Genomic DNA, 18,101 nt, shown 5'->3' on the forward strand with positions numbered 1-18,101 from the left:
GAAAATAAAGTATTAGACTTTTAGATTGCATCAAATATTTTTAGTTGTTTTGTATAGATAAAACATAGTTTTTGCCAAACATCATTTTATTAGAGGTATATTTAACATTGGGTGGCATGCACAAGTGAAAACGTGACATTGACAGCTGGCAGGTTACTTAGCAACAGTCTTCGAAGGCTGCATTTCGATATCTAAATTCATTGAAAGAAAAACGGGGGGGGGGGGGGGGATGCAATGCTGAATGTACACAATGACAGGATGTGGAATAATGGAATTTAAAAAAAAAGACGACAGGAAATGAAGTACTGTATGTGTCTGCTTGCGTTTGGCTTGTTTGCGATGAGTAGAAGAGCTGATGTTTGATCCTGACCCACCAATCGCATGTTTTTCATTCAGCGGATCCTATTATGCATCAATAGCGACGTATAATGACAGAGCAATTAAATGGTCTTCCGCTAGATAATGCAATAATTAACCTGCGTATCCACTTTTGTGACTTTTTTTTGTGTAAAATGTGCCCATAATCAATAAAGGTTGTGAAACACTACATAAGTTATTTTTTTAATGTGGTACTTAACATGAGAACCACTACACAACGTTGAAGAATTGATGAGGAAAACAACAAGCGCTTATCGCCCTCTGCTGCATGTCTGCTTGTATTACACTAGCAAAACTTCAAGTAACCTATTGCTTGTGATGTGAAAGACAACACAAAAAGGTGTATACTCATACAGTGATTTATTCGGGATGATTGTCATAAGTGGGTGTCAGAAAACATTTAGAACTTCAACTACAATAATACAGTCTAATGTGCAACAAGGCACCAAATTTCGGATATAAAAAAAAAAAAGGAGAAAGTGTTTGTCATTGTATATTAATTAGGACAGCATTCAAATAACTATACAGGGTATTTGAATGTACCATTCACAAGCACCTGTAATAAGATAAACAGTACTCCAATGACGTGTGCAAACTGACAAGGTATTGTCTGAACTCACACAGGCGATGATTTGACACAGCCCGGCATTGTAAAGACAGAAGAAAAACAGAATTCAAGTAACGCTGTAATTTGCAGCAACGGATGGAAGTTGGGATTTCAAAAGGGGACCGCGGCGGACCTCATTGATTTGCACCTTCGCCGCTCCCTGCGTGGCGGTTGTCGCGCAAACGGTCCAGAGCCAGCTGCATGGCCCAGATGCTGAGCGGCCTCATGTACGCCAGCGAGCGGTAGATGCCCTTCTCGCAGTAGGCTTCGGGTGTTTGGAAAGCCATGCCTAGCCGCTCCCAAACAGTGCGATAGCAACCTTCCGCCGTGCGCATACCTTCCACCAACATGCCCTGAGATGGAGTAAAAAAAAAAAAAAAAAGAATAAAAAAAAATCAAAATGTCAAGTTAGTCATTTTTGCCCTGCTTGCTTAATGCTAACATCAAATGGAAAATGGCATTGACAGGCTAACGGTTAGCATTATTTATGTTATTAATTTTACCTCGTGGATCATGGTGGCGGCCAGTCCGTAAACCACACCGATCCAAACTTCGTCGGACTGGACGCTGGAGCGGTCGGCCACGCCCTCGGGCCGCATGCCATTCACGGCGCCCATCTGACCGCCGCCGAAACTCATCACATTCATGTCAAAAATGGATTGCAGTGCGGCCCTGATGTTTTCTTTGGGGAAAACCTGGATGGGTGAAGATGTGCCAGAAAGAAATGAACACTTTTGTTTTGGGTTATCTTCAATTTCAGGTTCTCAAATCCATCAAGAACACTATTTTTATTTCTTATTTCCTAAATTGAATCATACAATTTGGACTTAAAATATGTTTCATTCCAGACTCAACACTTGAACAATTTAGTTTTGTAGTGTTTTCTACCAGATTACATGCACTCAAAGGGAGAAACTAAGTGAAACAATTTTGATTGAAGTGCAAGTGCCCTCTGCTGGCTGTAGAAATGGAACTTAAAATCCATTAAAAAAAAATGGTTTTAGGTTGTACTAATGCAATTTGAAGAGTTAAAAATTTATATTTTACACTACAATCGCAATAAAAACTATTTAAACTAGGCTAAGTGCAATTTCTGGAGAAATTGTGCGGGAATGCTGCAAGCTGAATGATAATAGCTGAATGCATGTGTGGAATGCTTATGAAGCAAATTGAGAGATAAATTATGAAATTATAACCTCCTGGTTACTGGACAATGCGCTTTACCAACTGTGCCACCGAGCAGTATCAGACACTTGGTAAACATATGTTATTAAGGATGTAACAACAATAGCAGCAATATCGTGATATTGCGATATTAAAACAGCCACAATATATCGTCGTCGTCATGTCATGATATTAAAAGCAGCACATTTTCATGTTGATTTCCATTTATGCAGTTCTAGCACCCTCTGGTGGCTAGTTTTTTAGTGTAGTTTAGTTTTCACATAGCATGTTTTGGCCCTTCTATTTTTCAAATCTACGCTAATGGTCAGATGAATAATAACTACCGGTAATATGCTTGTGAACAGAGTAAATATGTGGAGGAATTCAATGTGTGCTAGCATTAGCATGTAAGTGCCTCAATATTAATGTTATTAGGCATTGTAAGTTGTTTATATGCATTGGTGAAATGTACAAAAGCACAATATTGTATAATTTTTTAATATGAGCTCTTTTTTTAACAATATTTTGATAATTATTTTTTTAATATCGCCAATCTCCCCACAATATCGTGATAATTGTATTGTGACCTTCATATCGTGATATGGTATCGTGATGTTTGGATGTCGTTACATCCCTATATGTTATATGTATGGAAGTGGGCATGGAAAGTGATACTTAGAAAAAGTTCAATGACTGTCCCATTGAAAATGAATGTGGAAAAGTTGATATTAAATGTTAAATTGCGCAAATACTGTAAGTAATGTGGAATTAGACTAAATATACCCCGTGAGGCGTGAATTTTTGAAGCTAGTCGAAATTTGAACAATGTAAATTGGAAGTGTTACGTGGAAGTTGTGATGCGGCAAAAAAGTGTGGAGAATAAAAATCACAATAACAATTGTGGCAATGCTTCAGCATTCCCACAATTAGCTTAAAAACTTGATGTTAAAACATCCTTACCTGGAAGTCTCCCTCTCCAAGCCCAGACGCTCTCAAGAACCACTGGCCAGCACACTGGTCGGACATGATACTGTTCGAGAGGTCTCGACCACTGCTGTCATAGTTGTAGTACTTGCCTAAGTAATGGAAAAATGCACAAATTATTTAGGACTCATAATAATGTTGCCCTTATGTAAGATGAGTTCAAACAAGTGTTTTGGGATTGTCGTATGGGGTATATTTAAAGTTTTAAGACATGTAGTTGGAAACATTTTCAGGGCAGGCGTCCATCAGGGATTAGTTCCGAGCACCTGGGAATCGCAAGGGTTCACTGGATGTTGGGTCTTACCATTCCACAGTAGTTTCTCAAAAGCGACGCTGCCTCTGTCTAAGAGGTCTTTGTAATGCTGTAGCGCCTCTTCTCTATCGAGCAGTCCGGCCATTTTGCACATGACGCACAATGACGCCAGCCACAGCCCGCCACAGTATGCACTGCAACGCAGAACAGGACACTGATAGTTGCCTACAAGGGAAAACAAAAAACACGCAGGCGACAGAGATACAATCTGGAAATAAGACTCATGTTACATTTGAGTGTCAGTCCAAGCTAGGAAAACCCCAATTTCCTGTTTTGACACAAGTCATGCTTTTCCTATTGTGATTTGCTTCCTTTCATCCCTCCTCCCAGATGCCCAATGCAGACATGAAGCCAAAGATTACAAAGTGTCCTGCTACATTTGCATGGCCGTGTTAGCATGACAGAACCATTCAAATTTCTTATTTTCCAAATTCAAGACAGAGGTTACTGGTTAACAAAATGAACAGGGAGAACTCTCTATTTATACAACACTTTAAAAACACCCGTTTTCTGAAAATGGAACCCTGGGGCGGCAGATGCAATGACAACAGCAGAGGACCCAGAATTGAACCCTGTGGAACACCATACGTTGTTATATATGTGTAGGCTTGGTCTCTTTAGAAGTTTCCTCTGACCTTGGTCGAGGGTTATTACAGTTTGGGAATTTTTCATTTTAGTTAGTTTTTATTTCATTTTGAGTTTTGTTTTTTAAATTTAGTTAGTTTTAATTAGTTTTCAGGGTGGTTCTGTCAGTTTTTTATTAGTTTTAGTTATTTAATAAATGCTTAGTTTTTGTTAGTTTCAGTATTAGTTTTAGCTACTACTTTTGTCTAAATGAAACTCCAATTCCGTTGACACCCAATTGGTGTCCCCTGGGCTTGGGTTTTGATTGCCTGGCACCCTCTGCTGGGTTGAGGGTGAAATCCCATCCCCCCCAACCCCCCGCCCCGCCCCGCCCCAACAGCCTTTTTTCAAGTACAAGCCCATCCATAATTAAATTAATGACCAAAGACTAAAACAAAGGACATTTTCGCTAAAATTAGTTTTATAAACATTGCAATTTCAGTTTTCGTTTTAAAAAAAAATATTTTTGTTTTTATTTTATTTCGTTAACGAAACTGTTTTTTGAATTTTATTTTTTTCATTAGTTTTAGTTAACTAAAATAACCTTGCCTTGGTCCGGTTACTATCCAGCCATCATAAGTCTGATCAGCAAAGCCAGAGTTCTCGATCAGGCCGTCTCCATCCAGATCAAACTTCAACTCTGACTCCATCACTGCCTAGCAGATCAAGCACAGGAAATAATAATCAAATCACAACACCCCCCCCCAAAATATATATATATATATATATATATATATATAGTCAGTTGTACCTGACAGATGGGCCACATGTCCTGCAGATACTGCCCATCCTGGGTGAGATGGTAGTCCCTGTAGACCTGCAGGACAAACTTGAGGTTCAAGTCCTTCCAGTAGGCCGTGTCGTGAATGAGATAGGCATTCACCCTTAGCCACGGCTCATCATCTACAAAATAAGAGAGATTAGTTAGTTGTTTGGAATGTTGAGGCGATTAATCTTTAGCCTTCAGGTGCAATTTTGATAACCGTCGCCCCGTGTACCTGGATCGCCAATATCGTGAGGCACCACATTTTTCGTTTTGACCGCAGCGCACTGGCCGCTCATCAGATGTAACCTCTCGGTTAAATCCTGCTGAACAACACTGCCAGCTAAAAGGAGATTCAAGTTAGGGAATTGTGTGGAAATTGACCAGCTGGCACCAAAAAAAGGAAATATATCCTACCAATATCATATTGCACACTCAAGGCAATTTTGGGCCACAGCATGATAAGTGCAAAAGAAGCGTAGAAGTGCACGTCGTACGTGTTGTACATTCTGTACTCTTGACCTGAGAGACAAAAACAGTGCATGACATACACGCTTAGTGAAAACCTACGTGGCTTTCGTGTAGATTCCGTTTACCCTCAAGGTAGGCGAAACGGCCGTATTCTTTCATGACGGCCGGCTGAGCGGGCAGGCCGCCGTCTTCGCTGCGTACGCCGCCGCTGACGTCGGCGTCCTCCTGCAGTTCCGTCCACACCGTCCCCCCGTCGGCCACAAAGTACAGCTCATTGAACAGCGCTGACTTGTACCAGGAGGGCAGAGAACTAACAAGTACAATAGAATATACGTTACAAATGGTGATTGGCTTAATTTTGCCAAGCGCAGATTTTCGTAACTTGTTTTTTAATTAACGTTAGCGGTGGCAACACTGTGTGAGAATACCTGTCTTGCAGTATGGCCGCTTGCCACTCTTCAATGTTCTTCTCCCACAGTTTGTAGTGTGTCAAGGCGTAGTGACTGAGCGAGGGCGCCGCGTCCCCTTTGCTCCCAAAGTAACGAGTGTACCGCCTGAAGCAAAACAGATGACTTGTTTTTAACTCTGCAGCAAGAACGTGTGTTAGCACAATAACTTATTTTCAGGTCGTTTCAACCAGCCCTACTTTCGGTTCATTTCATTTATTCAACCAGAAGAAAAGACAGATAAGACAGGATTTTTCTACGTAAACAAACCAGGCATAGGGTGAAGCTACAGCTAATCAAGCATATGTTTGTTTGTTTTTTGTATTGGTTAAAAAAATAAAAATAAATAAAAACTTGGGTCAATCCCTTTTTGAACCACTTTTGATTTTTTTTACCTTATTGACAATCATTGTATGTTGAAATTTGTCACAATGATTGTCCGAAAGGGGAAAAAAATTAAAAAAAATTACAAAAAATTTAAAAAAAATGGTTCAAAAAAGGACCCAACTTTTTGTCTTTGTGTTTGTGTTTTTGTTTTTATTTTAAACACAAAATGACGCAACGTTTTGGGTTATTTATTTAACCCAAAAAGTTGTGTCAAATTAATAACCCACAAAATATCCTATTTTTGGGGCCTGTTTTGTCCAAAACAACCCGTGGGTGGCATGTGTAAAAAAAATACATAAAATAAATTAAAATAAAATAAAATAAAATAAAATAAAATAAAATAAAAATTTGGGGGTTTTGTGAAAACAAAAATTGGGGTTGTTTTGCATAATTTTGGGGGGATAATTTGGGGGAAGCTCACAAATTTGGTTTAAATGAAAAGAAAAAAGAAAAAAAAGAAAACAGGTGGAAATCCCTTTTTGAACCATCTTGGCTTATTTTTGACCCTACTGTTTTTTGCAACCCAAAAGTTGATTTAAATGAATAAACCACAAATCCTTTATAGTTTATAGATGACCCAAAAGAAGTCTCTTTTTGACCCAATATGTGTTATATTTGACCCAATTACCTGTGATGCTTCCTCTCGCGAGACCCGAAGGTGATTTTGGGCATGTCCCACGCCAGACAGAACTCCAGGGTGTTCCGTCCCTGTGGCAACACGTGGCAGCCGACAGCCAGCGCTGCTGCCACCTTCTCTCCTTTGGCCGTGGGCGGACTGGAGCCTACAGGGTGGGATGGAGAGGTTGCTTGGTGATTCTTCACTGAAAGAGTGATCATCTCACTGGTTTAGTGGTGCTGACCCGTTGGAGAGTCCAGGCGTCCATCAGACATGAGGTCACTCCACAAGTCACTGCAGGTTCCCTTTGGACTGAACGCAGTCTGATGGCTGACTTCCCTGTTTGACTAAAAAAACAAAAAAGACCTTAAAACACAGAATTCCCATGTGTAAAAATCCACTTCAGAAAATATCAAACCTCCTCTCGAGCTGCTATACATAGAGTGTACGGGTTCACTGTTGTGGAATGATGTAGCAACACTCCAGAAACGGCCTCCCCCTGCTTTTCAAGATGAAATGGTTCATTCCAGTGTCCCCCACCTTTGTCGTCCTTGAGCCCCGACCCATTGACCATCGTGAACATGATGGTGACATCCAGAGCGTAGTCATTCTTGTTCTCCACCTCCCAAATGAACACCGCCGCCGGCAAACAGGAATCCTGCCAGAAAGGAGACGCTACTTCAGGGGAGCATGGCCACCATATATGGCAAGTAGTTCGTTACTTACCTGGTAGTCATGAGGAATGACGGGGGAAACCTGTCTGCACGTGAGGGTGACGTTTTGCCCAGGGAGGTTGTAGACGGTCCAGGCCCGGGGGTACAAGGCGTGATAGAAGGCATACTCGCCGCAGTAGCCCCAGTTCCAGCCTTGCAGCGTCGGAGGGCGCTCGACAGAGAGCACCTGTTGGTAAACCGTTTGTCCCCCGCGGCGCAAACACACAGTAAACTGAGAAAGACAAATAACAGCATTATTCCCTCCACTGTTGTATATCATGTTTACCCAAGAATCTGTTTACCTGATTAGCCGTGACAGTCTTATAATGGTACATCCCAGGCGTCAGCTGCCATCGACAAAACTCCCCTCTCCAACCTCTGGTGATAGTACCTCCTCCGATACCTCCAAGCGGGGCACCTACCAAACACAATTTGGCCAAGCAGATACATAGTTGAAAAGATACATCAATGACATCAATACGACAACAGAGAGCGCATCAACCCACCATAAATTTGCCGCAAAGGCTGTGCACGAAACATGTCGATGAATGGCGCCTTCCTTTCCACTTGTGTTTTTTTGTACCACCATTTTAGATACCTGGATGAGCACATATTTTACATGAGGAAAAATCCAACAGTACACCACCACAATGTTCTTCCACTTTTTTTTTATAATGAAACATACTACGCCTGAATACTCAAAAGGGATACTTCACTTATTTAGCCCATTATAGCAATAAAGAGTTAATATATTGTCTATAATTAATTTGATACTTTCATTATTTTTCACGTACAATTAGTACCTTTAAAAACACATTTTGCAACTTGCTGTCGACTGAAAATGACATTGCAAGGGCTCAGGTAACCAATCACAGCTCACCTGTTTTCTAGGTTTAGTTATGCGATATTCACAAGCTGAGCTGTGATTGGTTACCTGAGCCCTTGTGATGCCATTTTCAGTCGACAGTAAGTTGCAAAATGTGTTTTTAAAGGTACTAATTGGACATAAATAAAAATAAAAATAATGAAAATATCAAATTTATTATAGGCAAAATATTGTTTGACTGCCAAAAATGGCTAAATAAGTAAAGTATCCCTTTAATCATATTCAATTGCCATCACAATATAGTAGAATGTAATTAGCAAATCGCAGTCGGCAAGTTTTAAAAGAAAAATATTTCACACTCACACAAAAACAAAAATATATACTTTAATAATAATAATAATAATAACAATAATAACAAATCTATAATAATAATAATAATAAAATAATAATAATCTGTAATAATAAAAATAAAATAAAAAATAAAAAAATAAAAAAAGACCAGTTTCGTAAAAGTGCCCCAGCTAGCTTAAATGCTAACAAAAGGATAACACCAGTCTAATACGGACAGCCATATTATATCCCTTTAAATAATGGACATTTGAATGCAAACAGTGGACAGACCATATCACAATACTTCCAAGCATATTTTTTTATCCTCTCTGAAAAACTAATAACTACAGCTTACTGAGTCACTAAATTGGAGTTGTAAAAGTTATTTGTGTTTATTTGACCGCAATACTGCCCCCCGTTGGCCAAGGTGGGCACAACAGAAGGAGCAGCACAATTATCATGAATTGAAGGATTAAAATATGGCGCACAAATTATTTAATATGTCAACATTAAAGAAAGGACGCCGGGATAACAGTAAAACAGCCAAAGACTACAAAGTTGCGGACTAAATTAGACATGACCAAACACGGGATTGTGAATTTTAATCAATTATGCTCCAAGTGATGGCCAGAGGCTACAATCACGGCCCACCCACGCGCCAAGGGATCAGTTGGAACGTTCCATGCGAGGCTGTGGCGGGTTGTTATTCCACAGGGTCGGTCAGGGACAGGGGCAACAATTGTCATCCCGATCTGGATCTAGCCCCAAACGCTGACCTGAATCAGTCTTCCTGTGCTTTCTCCTCGCGCAGCCGTCTGAAAACAAATTTTAGTGTGAACGTAGAGGAGAACTGAGAAATCGATGCGGATGAATGATAATATTCATATTTTACATGTCTTTTTATATCAAGACACTATAAATTGCTTCATCATGAAATGATGTCTATTCACAATAAATGGCCAAATTACAAGGACTGCTGTTGGCCTGTTTTTAACTCCCTAGGTGACACCATACATTGTCTCCCTCTTCAAACAACCGGCCACCAGTGCAATTATTAACAACTGTTGCCGTGGCGACAAAACCCACCACGCCCTGTAGACAAGGGAGCGTTGTCCTTGAGATTGCAACTTATACATAGCATGCAGTTGAGCTAGCCTGGGAGCAGGTTCCTGTGCATTTTGTGGGACACGTGAAATTTCAATATGCATAACTGATAAAGTAAGGGGGACGCTTTAAATATGGTTATAGAGCCCCGGTTAGAAACTTCCACATATTGCTAATGATTTTTATTTATTTTTTTAACAGCTTCCGTAGTTCAAAGCACACCCTCGCTGACATTCACAAACTAGCTCAGCCTAAGTGCTTTCAATTATTTTTTGTTACCAGGAAGAAGAAAATATTTTTCACCCTGACTCCCCCCAAAATCTCCACCTCCCCAAATCTCCACCTCATTTGTCTATAAATCTATTGCAAGTACACTTCTGCAAAGGAGCTAATACTCCTTGCACACTGAAAATGAGCTCCATTGCCACCTACTGTAGAGGATGTGCAATTACACTTTCATTGTAAAACAGGAAAAAAAAAAAGTTACCCGAGGTCAAATTATGCATTTATTCAATGCCAAATTTTGTACAATGTACAAAGTTCTGCATAGTGCCTCGCTGCCTCTGAGCCTTTTAACTGTAAACGTTGTAAATTGAGACAAATTAAAGTGCATAAACATTTATACCATAACACTGAACAACTGGACACATTATGTCGATATCTACCGTCATTGTATCGATAATTGATTGCAACAGAGAGCGCAACAATATATTATGATATCAATTTTTTTCTCCCACCCCTACTCAGCATGATTAATTGCCCATTAATGTAACAATCAATTAGTTGCCGAATAATTGTTGCACTCACTAGCCATATAGCCGACCCGATTTTAAAGATACATAAAAATCACCTGATTCCAAGTCCAATGTGATCCACAATGTTCGCCAAGGACACATCCTTCGCTTGAAAAGGCTTCCTCTTCTCCTTGAACTCATGAGCTAAACAGATTCGCCAGCCGGCCGTGGGTACCCCATGCCCCATCTCCTTGGGCAGGTACCTGCTCATGAGCTCCGCCGTGGATCTCTCCCCCCAATCTTCAGTCATTTTGGCGTTTGTTTGTTGCGGTTGTCGTTATTAGTCAGAACAGTGGGCAGCGTGTGGCTACAAAATGAAGCTGTCACAACCCTTTTTTTCAACAGTGTGTTTCTCATGGAAATCAGCCTGATTCCTCTGACACACCAACCGGTTTCCACTCGTTTCTGGGTCACGGCGAAAAGTGATAGAGGCGCCTTTAAGTTGGAGGCCCCAGCGCCATTATAGTTATTAATATGCACATTAGCGGCCGGGCATCTCTGTGCAGCCTAGAAGCCGGATGTTCGGTCGCGGGATGGGGGACGTCGACATGTATCGGTGACACCTACAAGAGATGAAGATCGCCATTAAAACGCTTCTATCAGTCTGTAAGAGACCAACAGAAAAAGCAGCCATTTAATTTGCCCGTAGAGAAGCAGTCCGGTGTTTTTTCCCCCTTGTTTTATTTAATAACGCATGCATAATTGCAAATGCAAAGCGCACATACCTTCAACCAGGACAGAAGCTTTCAGTTCAGAGCAGAACTCGATGTAAGCAGGCACAACCAAAAGCCAGGAAGTCACAACCGTGTCTGACAACAAGCAAGAAATCGAGACCACCACTCACGGCTAAACCATGTTTTAGTAAAACAGAGGGGCGTAAAGGCTTTTACCCATACTGGTTATCATATTCTATCAGCGACTGGTATTATCACAAGCATCGACGTATTACGTTATGAAACCTTTATCCCTCCAATCAAATTCGAATATGTTTTTAATACCCCGAGGATAAAGGTGAACAAATAAATAACACGATGACACCCCCGACAGTTACTATAGCAACATACCGCCTGTAACCCGTTTGGCTGTGCCACGTGATGTTTTTAGGTGGCCAACCATAAAGCAGTCGTCTAATGTTATCCGGTTTTGTTTTCTAAATTACTTAAGTGTGATAGAGTTACTAGTGCGGCGTTTGATGATTTCGTATTTTTAAGAAGTCATACGCCATATCGTATTATTTTTACTTTCACCCATCGAGAGTTTGTTTTTCCATGGCTCGGTTTTGGTCGTCCTCGCGGGCACACTTTGTTTACCGACTGCTAGGTAAACGATGCTAAGTCTGGATGGAAACAGTATCTACTTAGAAACTACGCGGATGTATTAACTTGGGATTTCTTTCTTTGTAACTTGGCCAAAAAGTAATATATATTCCGGACGCAGACTCTCTTGGGGACAAGGTGTGTTAGATTTACGTGAGCATTACATTACATTAGCTTAGCTTAGCATAGCTTACGTTGCACTGATCTACTCTGTGGTTTCATTTGTTTGAATTGTCGTGTTCCCACATTCAGATGATCGAGGTGGTGGCCTCCATGGCTCGTGGCCCTGTGTTTCTGGCCGGGGAGCTCATGGAGTGTCTCATCACTTTCAGAAACCCGATGTCTCACTTCTCCACTTCTGCGAGCAGGTAAATTAGAATGCATATCTAGAAGCTTCAGTTGCATGCTAGCATATTAACAAAATATATCATGACTCGATTAAGACCAGCCTGAATTCATGTGAAATGTTTTTATTATGAGACAAATATGCTTTAGTGAACAATGAACAAAAATTGTGAAAAAACAGTTAGTCATAATCTTAAGTGTTTCTCCCTGTTCTTGTTTTTTAATTTAGTTTAAAAAATCGACCAGCTTTGCTACTACTAAATTAGATCATGTAGATCATGTAGGTTAGTGTGTAACCGGCGGCGTCAACCCAGAATGTCTACGTACCAAATGCACCGTCTGCCACTAATTTGCAGATGTTTGCATTGTTTCCAGTGAGATGTTGGCGTGGGCCAGCGCCCAGATCCACTGCCAGTTTCACACCAGTGAGAGCAGAGTGAGTCTGCCAAGCCGGAGCAACAAGCAGGATGTCCAGGCTGACAGCGACACAGTCCTCATTCCGAGCAGAGGTCAAGGAGTGACACCACAAATGGTTTCCTTTATCACGCCGAAATCTAACTCGACATCTTTCCGTCTTTGCCAGGAGAGAGAGGCCAATGTGTTCTGGACACGCCACCCAAAATCCTATTCTGTGACCTTTGCCTGGATCCAGGAGAGAGCAAAACATGTGCGTCAAACGTGTGATTAAAACTGACAACAATGTCAAATAAAAATGGATGATGTGATTTTGTTTTGTATGGCAGATTCGTACAGCGAGGTCGTACCTGTTGACGGTCCTCCCAGTTTCCGCGGCCAGGCTGTGAAATATGTTTACAAACTAACCATCGGGTGTCAGAGAGTCAACTCTCCCATCAAACTTCTTCGAGTTCCGTTTAGAGTTTTGGTTCTGCAAGGTAAGAGCTTCTTTTTTTTTTTCCAAACATGCGCTATTTTCTTAAGAGGGAACCATACTGATGAAAACGGCAGAGGCTCCAGAATTGAACCCTGCGGAACACCATACGTTCCGTTATGCTTACTGTAGGAATAATTATAAATAATAATTTATCATACACTTGCTGCAATGAAGAACTGCTTCTGCTTGCACTGAAGAATGCTTTGCTCTGTTCCCACTCACATAGCCTGGCTATTTGAATATGACTCAAAAAGCTGAAGAACCACAACATCTAACGCAGCAGAATGGTTCTAGCCAGTCTGCTGAGGTCGCCTGTTTTCTGTTAAGAAATTATTGCAAACTTGACCACACGTACTCAGCAATATTCCACTCACATGCACAACACATAAACAAGTACACTGTGTTCCAACTATGCCTTGAATTTGCATTTTTAGGGTTGTAACACCCATGTAACTAGGGGCGTGGAAAACCAAATAAATAGAGAGGGTGAGGAGAGGAATCTTCAGAGAGTGCAGGAGTGAATTGTATCAGTCAGTTTCTCTCCCCTCTCCTCGCGAGCCCTGAACTGAGTGTCTTCTCTCCTTTTTGTGTCGCGTTTAATAGATGTCAAACAGGTAACCCTGACACTTACTGACTGAAATATTACAGGATTACACAACTGCTATTGTCCCTGTTATAATCTCCAGGCATGCCAGAACCCTCATTTACTCATGATGAGGAAGTGTCCCCCTCGAACCCCTTCCTGGAGGAAGAGGAAGCGAGCCGGAGGGATGCGCGACCGTTGGAGAGAGCACTCGACATGCTCATGGTCTCCACGTCAAGACGCTGCCCTCGTGAGTTGTCCTGGTTGTTGTTCACTAAACGTAAAAAGAAAAGAAAAAAAGATGAAAGTCTTCATTTGACCTTCTCCAGACATGTTCAACATCACCAACGTGCGAGGGAAAGTGGCAAAGTTCTGCATCTTCAAGACCATGTACAGACTCGGAGAGGACATCATCGGCACGTTCAATTTCTCCGAGGGTGACATTCCCTGCTTGCAGGTAGCAGCACAATGGCGGTGGCAATAAACAACCAGGAAAAAGAGAGATGAATGAAAACTTACAAATTGAGTAATGGATCAAATAACAAAATGTTTGCTCCTCTTTTTTTTAATTTTTATTACCAGTATTCAGTGAGCCTCCAGAGCGAGGAGGAGATTCAGCAGGAGTACCAGCGGCGGCCGGGCCAGCCTCTCAGCGTGACGGGACACGGCCGGCATCTGGAATCGTGCCTGCACACGGCATCGAGCCACTTCTCCCTTCCCGTTCCCCTAAACGTCACGCCGGGCTTCAGCACAGACATCGGTGAGCTGACAACAACATCACTTTTTGGTGAACTGCCATCATTTCCCCTACTTGATAAAACGGGAACATTGCAGTGAGCCTGAGGTGGCGGCTGCACTTTGAATTTGTCACCGCCCGGGAGCCCGCCGAGCCACCCGTCGTGCTCCAGAACGAGTCCAAGGCGACGGTGTGGGCCGGCACAGAGCACGTTGAAGTGGACACCTTCAGCTGGGACCTGCCCATCAAGATCCTGCCCACCAACCCGGCCTTGGCGTCCTACGAGTCTCAGTTCACGGGGACCAACAGCATCAACATTTGACTGTGAACCAAGATGATCAAAACAAAACCCTTCAAATTTCTCCACGTGCCATTTGGTGTCAGATGATCCCAAAAAAAGTATAAATGTTTTTTTTTTTTTTTTTACGTTTTAAGTGTCCCAAAAACATATTTATGTTTGGGGTTTTTTCTTTTTTTTTTTATGTTTTAATTGTCCCAAAGACGTATTTATACGTTTGTTTTTTATGCTAGAGCATACAGAAGGCTTTGATGCAGCCTTTCAACTGCAACGAACGGTTGAAGATAGGGGTGTGAATTGCCTAGTACCTGACGATTCGATTCGTATCACGATTCACAGGTCACGATTCGATTCGATACCGATTAATCCCGATACGAATTTATAAGTCGATTGTTGCGATTTTTTTCCATATACATATATATACATACATATATACGTGTGTATATATATATATATATATATATATATATAAGTATATATATATATATATATATATATATATATATATATATATATATTTCAAACAGGTTGTAACCTGTTTCATGTTTGAACAGCATTAAAATAAAATATTAAGGCTTAATGTTCCGTTCATATAACATTCTTCCATGCTCAAGGTGTGAATCCTAACCCGAAGTCAGACGTTTTGTTGAATATTTTTCGATTAAAAATGGAAGTTTAAAAATCGATTCACACACACAAAAAAAAAAAAAAAAAAAAAAAAAAGCCAATGATGATAAGACTTTGAATCGGTAAGACTACCGAATGAACAATTCTGAGTTCTTTAAAAAAAAAAATCGATTTTTTTTTTCTTGAATCGATTCGAGAATCGCGCGATGTAGTATCGCGATATATCGCCGAATCGATTTTTTTTAACACCCCTAGTTGAAGAAATGGTAGTTATTACACAAAAGGGCCAGCAGGTGGCAGCAACAGCAAAGGAGATTAACCAGGGCCATGTTGAAGAAAAAAAAAAAGCTCAATTACTCACAATAAGCGAAGTGCGCATCTCGAATTCAACGTGCATTGTGGGTAGGCGAAACTACCAAACGGTCATTGAAAATGAATTGGATCCAATGGAATCGGCTCTGAAAGAAACGTTTCAACGGCTGGAAAGTTACTGTTTTTTATTAACATGCATAGCATGTGGTTTACTGACATCGGGGAAATTGACTTGCAAGCTTTAAAGTGTACAGTTAGGCAAAGATTGTCACCATTCTAATCTCCGCCATTCAAATTGATAGGGTAGTTAGTAGCCTCGTTTTTTCCCTCGCGCATGTGCAAACTTAATGCGCACTTCGCTTATTCTAAATAGATTTGTGATTGTGAATAATGATGAAACTTGGCGATATTTTAATGCTCACTGCTGCAAAACAGAAACCGCTAGAAAGAAAGAGACTATTTTTTCTTTTGGTAGTTTCCATGTTTTTATAGCAATAGAACACAATATTCTATGGGCTTTTTCAAAATCAGTCAAAATCCAGTAAAACAGACGGGATAGAAGGGGATTGCTTCTGTGAAAATTTCTGGGAGTGAATGAGTTAAGAGTGCGACTGAAATTGGACACCCTGTATTTTGAATCACTATACATTTCTTTGTATAACTAACTGTAGCGTGGTAGGCACAAACATGCCAGTTATTTACTAATTATAAATGTTAGTTATAATTAAATTTGATATAATTAACCAGTATGGAAATAAACAATGGGAAATCCAGTCATCTGTTCTACCCCACCATCCCCCAAAAACTTTTTTTTTTTTTGTACAGCATTGTTTTTAATGCAGAAAATAGCAATCTATAATATCGTACGTACTTAAAAAAAAGAAAGAAAATCCATCATAGTAATTTAACCAAACTTGCAAAGTTCTCCAACTAAGACATCAAACAAACTGTTTACTTGTGACTCATAGGTTAAAATTTACTTTAAAACTGACAACTATAGACCATACAAATCAGCATAATTTTTCACGTTATAATAATAATTTGTTCTCACGACAGCAGGCCACAAAACAAGCATGTGTGGTCTCTTCCCCCCCCCACATTAACATTTCTATAAGACATACACTTGTAGAGAATGCAACGCCTGAACATGGCAACAAATAATGAAAAATTATGAGAATTAACACAAAACTGGGGATTTTTACACATCATATCACTTAAACTAAAAGGGGAGCGGATTCATTCATTATTACGCTATTGTTCCACAAATTTGTCTTGTGAGGAGAAAAAAGTATGTGCAAATATTAAAAAAATAAATTGTTTCTGAAAATTAGACAACTTTATCGGGACTCTGTTTACATCACATTTCAGCACAAAAGCCAACCAACCAATTTTTTTAAAAACAAGGATCTAGGAATGTGGTACCACACAGAGTTGGGCTGTGACAAGCAAAACTTAATCCAATTCACTCTAAATGTACCAATCATCGATTCAAATTCTGGAGCTTTCCTATTGGCATTCATATTTCTCGAGGTTATATACAAGGATTGGCATGGGTAAATCAGTTTGGAAATACCTTCTCCTTTAGATAACACGATTCTGCCCAAAGTCGACGTCTGTTCACACAACAGCAGTTCAAATGCGGCACCACTTCCGCAAATATTTCCCGCCAGTATGCAACCCAGAAGTCATCAGTCAGCACAGCCCTGCAGCTTCCGGTGGATTTGTCGCCGCCTTGTGGCCAGACGGCTGTCAAACAGCAACGTCACCTTACCACAACACACAACGTTGAGGATGCTGACGTCGGCGCCATATTGGATGTGGCAAACTGGAAAATGTGAGCAGGTGACATTCATTTGCTGCTTGGAGATGGAGTAACAGTTTTACACTCCAAACTCGTCTCACGGGATTAATGCTGCATTCGAGGATGGTCGGAAGTCGGATATATCCGAGTTGTTTTTTCCCAGTTCCGACCTGAAAGCATTGGAGGCGAACGTAAACAACCACAATTGCGGATAGTGATAAATTGTTTTTTATTTTGGTCCTCAAAACTCATTTTGACCTCTGGAAAACTTACCCTTTTTTTTTTTTTTTTTTTTTTTTGGCAATTTTGCTTAATTTATAGTTTTAATATTATTTCATAAGCATTCCATACAGTTAAGTAGTTGACCGTATAATTTCATGCAGGGAGAGAAATTTGTGTTTTGCCATTCAGAGTGACGTCACATTGTAGTCCACCGGTGAAGTCGGGGTCCTTTTTTTCTTCCGACCTCGCGAGTGGAATTTCCTAGTTCAAGAGGGCGTTCCCGTACACACTTCCTGGTTTGAACTCGGAAAAGTCCGACTTCCGACCATCCTCGAATGCAGCATAAGAGTCAATAATTTTACAACACTTTTGAGTACATCTTGCTATTATAGCAGTATTAAAGTCAGTTACAGACAGTAATGTGTATATATATAAATGTTTGTTTTTAA

At 40.6% G+C, this 18,101-nt stretch overlaps 2 protein-coding genes and 1 long non-coding RNA gene across 6 annotated transcripts; 1 reads left to right on the forward strand and 2 right to left on the reverse strand.

Moving 5' to 3' along the window:
- Positions 1 to 721: 721 nt before the first annotated feature.
- On the reverse strand, positions 722 to 11,566 carry gba2 (glucosidase, beta (bile acid) 2). The gene is made up of 18 exons (XM_077500474.1): positions 11,246 to 11,566; positions 10,577 to 11,083; positions 7,973 to 8,064; positions 7,769 to 7,884; positions 7,480 to 7,698; positions 7,172 to 7,411; positions 6,998 to 7,100; positions 6,766 to 6,919; positions 5,733 to 5,858; positions 5,430 to 5,614; positions 5,251 to 5,355; positions 5,069 to 5,176; positions 4,822 to 4,973; positions 4,620 to 4,726; positions 3,438 to 3,580; positions 3,110 to 3,225; positions 1,489 to 1,680; positions 722 to 1,338 (listed from the first exon to the last, which is right to left on the reverse strand). Exons 2-18 carry the CDS (start codon positions 10,768 to 10,770, stop codon positions 1,120 to 1,122), a joined length of 2,571 nt encoding a protein of 856 aa, XP_077356600.1. The 5' UTR covers positions 10,771 to 11,083; positions 11,246 to 11,566; the 3' UTR covers positions 722 to 1,119.
- Positions 11,567 to 11,597: 31 nt separating this feature from the next.
- Positions 11,598 to 16,402, forward strand: rgp1 (GP1 homolog, RAB6A GEF complex partner 1). The gene is made up of 10 exons (XM_077500485.1): positions 11,598 to 11,840; positions 11,937 to 11,974; positions 12,089 to 12,204; positions 12,557 to 12,690; positions 12,765 to 12,848; positions 12,925 to 13,074; positions 13,760 to 13,906; positions 13,986 to 14,113; positions 14,239 to 14,416; positions 14,491 to 16,402. The coding sequence occupies exons 1-10, from the start codon at positions 11,789 to 11,791 to the stop codon at positions 14,712 to 14,714; spliced, it is 1,251 nt and encodes a 416-aa protein (XP_077356611.1). The 5' UTR covers positions 11,598 to 11,788; the 3' UTR covers positions 14,715 to 16,402.
- On the reverse strand, positions 12,291 to 17,292 carry LOC144003850 (uncharacterized). 4 transcript variants are annotated; one of them, XR_013279098.1, is made up of 5 exons: positions 17,203 to 17,292; positions 14,468 to 14,714; positions 14,236 to 14,399; positions 14,006 to 14,103; positions 12,291 to 13,930 (listed from the first exon to the last, which is right to left on the reverse strand). It is a non-coding gene; the product is annotated as an uncharacterized LOC144003850 (long non-coding RNA). The 4 variants fall into 4 exon arrangements; XR_013279097.1 differs by having other exon boundaries at positions 14,006 to 14,106; XR_013279096.1 differs by having other exon boundaries at positions 12,291 to 14,103.
- Positions 17,293 to 18,101: the final 809 nt, after the last annotated feature.

Source organism: Festucalex cinctus, chromosome 16 (assembly GCF_051991245.1).
Source record: "Festucalex cinctus isolate MCC-2025b chromosome 16, RoL_Fcin_1.0, whole genome shotgun sequence".
Classification (NCBI taxonomy): Eukaryota; Metazoa; Chordata; class Actinopteri; order Syngnathiformes; family Syngnathidae; genus Festucalex; species Festucalex cinctus.